The 5,927-nt window shown below is 49.6% G+C and overlaps 2 protein-coding genes across 5 annotated transcripts in view; one reads left to right on the top strand and one right to left on the bottom strand.

Moving 5' to 3' along the window:
- The window catches only part of LOC119299376 (wall-associated receptor kinase-like 14), an 8,437-nt gene extending 5,065 nt beyond the window's left edge, over positions 1 to 3,372 (top strand). For 2 of the 4 annotated variants that reach the window (XM_037576606.1, XM_037576608.1), the window contains exons 2-4: positions 773 to 814; positions 1,140 to 3,112; positions 3,199 to 3,372. In XM_037576606.1, coding sequence (XP_037432503.1) covers positions 773 to 814; positions 1,140 to 2,371 — 1,274 coding nt within the window. In that variant the 3' untranslated portion in view covers positions 2,372 to 3,112; positions 3,199 to 3,372. Of the gene's footprint in view, positions 1 to 772; positions 815 to 1,136; positions 3,113 to 3,198 lie in introns of all 4 variants that reach the window. The other 2 variants (XM_037576605.1, XM_037576607.1) reach the window with 1 other exon arrangement.
- LOC119299213 (octanoyltransferase LIP2p2, chloroplastic-like) lies at positions 2,644 to 5,899 on the bottom strand. Its single transcript, XM_037576466.1, has 5 exons — positions 5,750 to 5,899; positions 4,761 to 5,116; positions 4,192 to 4,468; positions 3,758 to 3,908; positions 2,644 to 3,669 (listed from the first exon to the last, which is right to left on the bottom strand). Exons 1-5 carry the CDS (start codon positions 5,897 to 5,899, stop codon positions 3,386 to 3,388), a joined length of 1,218 nt encoding a protein of 405 aa, XP_037432363.1. The 3' UTR covers positions 2,644 to 3,385.
- Positions 5,900 to 5,927: the final 28 nt, after the last annotated feature.

Here is a 5,927-nt window from a genome sequence, read left to right as displayed (position 1 = left end):
TGAACACTCTTCTCTTATACTTGCGTACTCCCTCCGTTTCAAAATAGTTTAAGCTTTAGTTTTGTCCTGATGTTATGCAAACAGAAAGTATGGTTTTACTCTTTTTTCTCATGTCTTATTAAACCTTTCTTTTCACTCTTTGGATCATAACCAAATAAAATTTCTTGAGTTGTCGAAATAACTTTCTAATAAAAAAATCTACAACATAAAATAAATGAAAATATATGTTAGGTTGAAGCTAATTTAGTGTTGTAGATGCTGGTATATTTTTTCATAAAATTGGTTAAACTTCAATTTTTTGACTTAGAATAAACCTAAAATTTCAAGTATTTTGGAACAGATGGAGTACAATATAACTTTTGTCTAGACAACATTAATACTACTAGGAGTTAATTCGGGGAGAAATTTGATATTTGAAGACTCAGGAAAACGTTAGCACTAGCACTGTCGGGATATATAAGGTGTATTTTGACACTGGGATATTTTGTCAGTAGTTACAGCAACAAAGTTACAAAAAAAATGAAATCCAACAATAGCAATTTAGTGTCACAAAAGTAGACATAATGGAGTGCCTGGGCCCGCCATCTCTCTGATTTCACATGTGTAGACCTTGTGCAGAGCTTTGAACATGAGACTTTCAAAGATGTTGACATGATTATGACAAACAGGAATCGCCTAAGGCAAAAAATGGCTGGATCCGAACTCTTCTGGCCCAGAATATAAATGATGATAGCTACATACTGATGCAACGCTTTTTGTTTTTCCTGTGCAGCTAAGCGGGGTTTCAAGAAGAACGTGGCTTTCATCGCTGCAGGTAAAAATGTTTCCTGACCTGACTAACTACGTACACGGCGCCGTGTAAGAGCGTTGGGTCAAGACGCGTCTGGTCAAGGCCGTTGGTTCCATCTGTGGAAACGCCTCCCTGCATGCTTGACTGCTGACCTGGCTAACCAGAAACAGTTAGAAAAGCTGAAAGGGGAAATGGGAAAGGAAATGTTGAATTTGGTTCGAAGAATTCTACTGCTTAGCTTGACCAAGACAAGAATCTCATTCACAACTAGAGAAGTGCATTTCTGAATAAAATTAAGATACTAACTTCAGTAACTTGGGCTGTCGCTGACGATGTATGTGAACAGCAGGTGTGGTGGTGGGCGTGGCGGCGGCGGCCGGCGTGCTCCTGCTGCTATGCTGGGCACGACGCCGGCGCTCTGTCGGCAAGGGGCGGCAGGGCTCAAGCCGGCTCGCGGCGATGCGGCTGCTGTCGGAGGCGGCGACGTCGAGCGGCGTGCCGGTGTACTCGTACAACGAGGTGGCGCGCGCGACCAACTCCTTCTCCGACACGCACCGCCTCGGCACGGGCGCCTACGGCACGGTCTACGTCGGCCGGCTCCCGGCGAACTCGACGGCGCTCGTCGCCATCAAGCGCCTCCGGTGCCGCCTCGACGACCACGACGACGGCGGCGGCAGGGCGGTGGCGCTGCTCCTCAACGAGATCAGGCTCATCTCCTCGCTCAGCCACCCCAACCTGGTCCGCCTCCTCGGCTGCTGCCTCGACCGCGGCGAGCAGATCCTCGTCTACGAGCTCGTGCCCAACGGCACCCTCTCCCACCACCTCCACGGCAACGGCGACGGCGACTCCACGCTGCCGTGGCGCGCGCGGCTCGGCGTCGCGGCGGGCACGGCGGCCGCCATCGCGTACCTGCACGCCGCGCGCCCGCCCATCTTCCACCGCGACGTCAAGTCCGGCAACATCCTCCTCGGCGCTGACCTCCGCGCCAAGCTCGCCGACTTCGGCCTCTCCCGCGCCGCCCGGGGCGCCGAGGACGCGTCGCGCTCGCACGTCTCCACCGCGCCGCAGGGCACGCCGGGGTACGTCGACCCGGAGTACCACCAGAGCTTCCACCTCTCCGACAAGAGCGACGTCTACAGCTTCGGCGTCGTGCTGCTCGAGCTCATCACCGCCATGAAGGTCGTCGACTTCGCCCGGCCGGCCAACGAGGTCAACCTGGCATGCCTCGCGCTCGACCGGATCGGCAAGGGGAGAGTCGAGGAGATCGTCGACCCGGCGCTCCTCCGCCACGGCGAGGAGTGGGTCATGGAGTCGGTCCGGCACGTCAGCGAGCTCGCCTTCCAGTGCCTGGCGTTCGACAAGGACGTCCGGCCGTCCATGAGCGAGGTGGCCGCCGAGCTGTGCCGGATCAGGGACGCCGCCCCAGACTCCGGCATGACGGACCTCGTCGCCGACGTGGGACTCAATGGACCAGACACCACCACGGCAAAGAAAGCCCGGTCGCCGGTGTCGGTGCAGGAGGTTTGGGTCAGCGACCGGAGCTCGCAATCGACCAACGGCTCCATGCCACGCTTTCCATAGCCAAGTTATATCCCACGTGCACCCAACATAGATGAAAATGTAACTTAAAAACAATTTTTGGGGGTGAAGTTTTCCATGGTGAAGATTGTTGTACCTGTACAGTCGCACACATGTATTACCAGCACAAGAACAACTCACAGGTTCGAAGGGGAAACAGCACCATAGAAATCAGCAACTTAGGTTTGACCAACGCGACAAGATTGCCACAAGAGCACAAACTTTGGTTTGATCATCATCGCAACAAGATCAGCACAAGAGCACAGACAGAGTTGTTCCCATCCGAACCATATTCGCCGCAGCATTGGAAATACCCAGCAATACTTTTACAAGTGAATCATATTCGCCGCAGCATTGGGAATACCCAACAGTTTTACAAGCTACAGAATCGCACAACTTATCCGGACTTCGTTTCCTCCACCAACCGCGCCGGGCCACATAGAGCTTATCCACACTTTTGTTGTTCCTATAAATGCTGAACCCATGGAGAGCGAAAGAGGCACACTAGCTAGCCCAGAACAGCACACTGCACTTGCCAACAGGGGCTCAGCGATTCATCTGAAGAAGAAGAAGAATACAGGATGTGCTACAAGGTGGAGTGCGACAAATGCGGCAAGATCACCTGGAAGGGGTGCGGCAAGCATGTCGCGTCCGTCTACGAAGACATCGAGAAAGGAAAGCACTGCACCTGCAAGGCGTGGCCGGGTGTTGACACGGAAGGGTCGTCCTCGAACACCAAAGAAGGTGACGTGCTTTTGCTTGAATCTTTTTCATCTGTCCAGGATCGCAAGACAGATTTACTGAGAATGCTTCCCGGGCTGTGCTTGCAGGTGGAGGAAAAGCTTGAGTTCTTGCACAAGGATCACTAGTTTTGCAACTACTGGACTGAAGGAGACTGCAGTTTTGAATAAAAGCTTGCCTCTGCTATCTGCTCTGTATTTGTTTCTGGCTTCTTCGCTGAAGTCACTTTTGATGGTATAATAAAACATTCTGCAGTTGATTGATTGTCTTATCTAGCTAAAGATGCAAATCAGGGCTAGGTTCCAGAGAGAGTTGGAAAAACTCAGCAAACTCTTTAATCAATGATTCATAAGCTGTATCCATTAGTTCTGCATCGTTAAGTTCTCTACCGTTGGAAGCCATCTGTAATATCCGCTTGATGCTCCCAACACTGCGGCCCTTTATGCCGCAGGGAACAATGTGTTGAAAAGGGGTTAGGTCAGTTGTGACATTTAGCGCTAGACCATGATATACTATCCATCGTGTGCACATAATTCCAATAGCTGCAACTTTCTGCTCACCTGGAGAGGAAACAGAGTGTACAAGTTAAGAAAGATACGTGATAACATGATAAAACACTTTGCAGTATCCAAAAGGACAGTAACATACCAACCCAGACACCGGTGAGGCTTTCTATTCTTGATGCCTTAATAGAGAATGCAGACTGAAGGGCACGAATGATCACATCTTCAAGTGACCTTTGGTACCAGACAAGATCCTTCTTCTGATACCGCAAATTGATAATCGGGTACAGAACAAGCTAAGCAAGCAAAAGAATTGACTGTAAGAAAATATAGTGTTAAGCTACAAAAAAACATGAATAACTGAGATTTTGTGTTCAATATTTCAAAAGTCAGCAAGTTTGTTCTTATTTGAGAATTTTCACAGGTTGATCTAACCAAAAAGGTTATTGAAAACCTTATTTGTTCATTATTTACTTCCCTTTGAAGCTTAGGTTACTTAAGATTTAACTACCTTGAAGCAGAAAATAAAATTGGATACAGTTTCAGACCCACAATACAGCTAATATAACTAGCAAATACCTGTCCAGGACCATGATATGTCACCTGCCCAGCACGATCAATACGATGAATCTCAATAGGAGAATCTTCTATATTGAAATTGAGGTACTTCTCATCGTTGCCGTTGCCCAATGTATAAACTGGTGGATGTTGCAATGCGATTAAGGTGTCCGAGTGATCTTCATCTGTGTCGGTGTCGATGCCTACCAACGCTTTCCTCCTCTCAACAATGGACTTCTGCCAACCCCACGAATCAACATAAGGAACTATCTGCCGATGGAGATCAAAGAGCTCACACCTGTTGAATACAAAGAATGTCATTCGCCACGACAAAAAGGCTGACATGCTACAGCAGTGCTCACAGCTTCAGTTCAGGTGGTAATGCAGACGGCAAGCCTATGATTACACAAATTATTTGGAGCTACCTAGCCTGTAAATTCATCATGATGAATAAGCTTTAGTTACTTCAAATTACTACTAGTCACTGACGTATCTCTTCGTAGCTGAGACTGGTTTAAATTGTTGGCACGGCCTCTGAATAAAACTATAATCGCAGCAATTAAAATTCGCGAGTCGAGATTCGAGAGTACCTCCTGCCAACGCGAGCGGCACCGGTGACTGGGGCCGCGTCGGTCGCCGCGGCGGCGATACGGCCGGAGCAGCAGCCTTCGACGAGGCCCAGCCTTCCCCCTCGGGAGCGCGCGGAGGAGCCCCTGGCTGCGGCCGTGAAGGGCGGGACGCCGTGGCAGAACGGGGCGGAGACCGCCATGGCTGCAGGAACCGTGCTCTCGACTCTGGCTGGAGCGGAACCGAGTCCGCGAGGGCTGGACTTGTGCGCCGGCGCGCGGCGGAGTCGCCGAGGAGGAGGAAACCTGGCCGGCCGGCGTGCCTGGATTGGATGGGCGCGAATCGAATCGCACGGCCCAACGGCAACGCCGAGATCACACTGATTTTTTATTTATTTTTTGACGTTCAGATCACACTGATTTAACAGAGTCTGTTTGATAGTAGTACTTGTCACGCATAAACTTTACCTGGTGAGGAATTGATTTTTTTTTTCTCGCGAAAAAAGGAATTGACTGCTTTTTACTAGTTTTTCTCTATAGAGAGAGGATTTTTAGGACTAGTTCTTTTTATAGCAATGAAAACACTTTCATTAATTCAGGGATAAAAACAATCTCTGGCGTAATAGTAAGCCAAACATGTCGGCTAATCTAGCCCGGTAATGCTACACGTACGGGCAATTACAGACAAAGATTAATTACAGGCTGAGTTGGGAAAATGTGATTGGAAAGAAGATGTGTGGGGCGGGACCACCCCAGGTAGAATCAGGGGGGCGAAGAGATATAAGGGAAGGGGTCCGTAATTGCCTGTAAGGAGCGCGTACGTCTAGGATAATAGATGATGTATATTATAAAAAACCGCCTTTCATAGCATGAAGGCCAAAACGATGCTTCCGCAGATAATATAGATGTAAAAAAAAATTACTTCAAGCTTTCTCTAAGTGCAAAATAGATCACTTGGTGATGCAACGGCTGTCCGAGTAAATCTCGAGTAAACCAGAGCAGTCGCGAGGAACCTTCCCACGCCGCGCCTGACCATCCCCTCCGTCGCCCGTCGCCGCCGGTCCCATGCATGCCTTCTCTGACCCAACGGACGCCAAAGCAGCTTTGATTTTCCTCGCGATGGCCGCCTCTGTGTATGTTGTCAGTCTCGCTGTCGCCGCCATGCATTTCCCAAATCGACGCGAACAATTT

The sequence above is a fragment of the Triticum dicoccoides genome, chromosome 5A (genome assembly GCF_002162155.2).
Source record: "Triticum dicoccoides isolate Atlit2015 ecotype Zavitan chromosome 5A, WEW_v2.0, whole genome shotgun sequence".
Taxonomy (NCBI): domain Eukaryota; kingdom Viridiplantae; phylum Streptophyta; class Magnoliopsida; order Poales; family Poaceae; genus Triticum; species Triticum dicoccoides.
This window is presented reverse-complemented; position numbering and strand designations above follow the sequence as displayed.

Bases quoted from the DNA above. Each gene is read 5' to 3' on its own strand.
- LOC119299213 (XM_037576466.1), bottom strand. From the start codon at position 5,899: ATGGCGGCGACAGCGAGACTGACAACATACACAGAGGCGGCCATCGCG. The intron at 3,909-4,191 runs GTATTTGCTAGT...TTGCTTGCTTAG, and splicing joins CATATCATGGTCCTGGACAG to CTTGTTCTGTACCCGATTAT. The intron at 3,670-3,757 runs GTATGTTACTGT...TTTCCTCTCCAG, and splicing joins CCTCACCGGTGTCTGGGTTG to GTGAGCAGAAAGTTGCAGCT.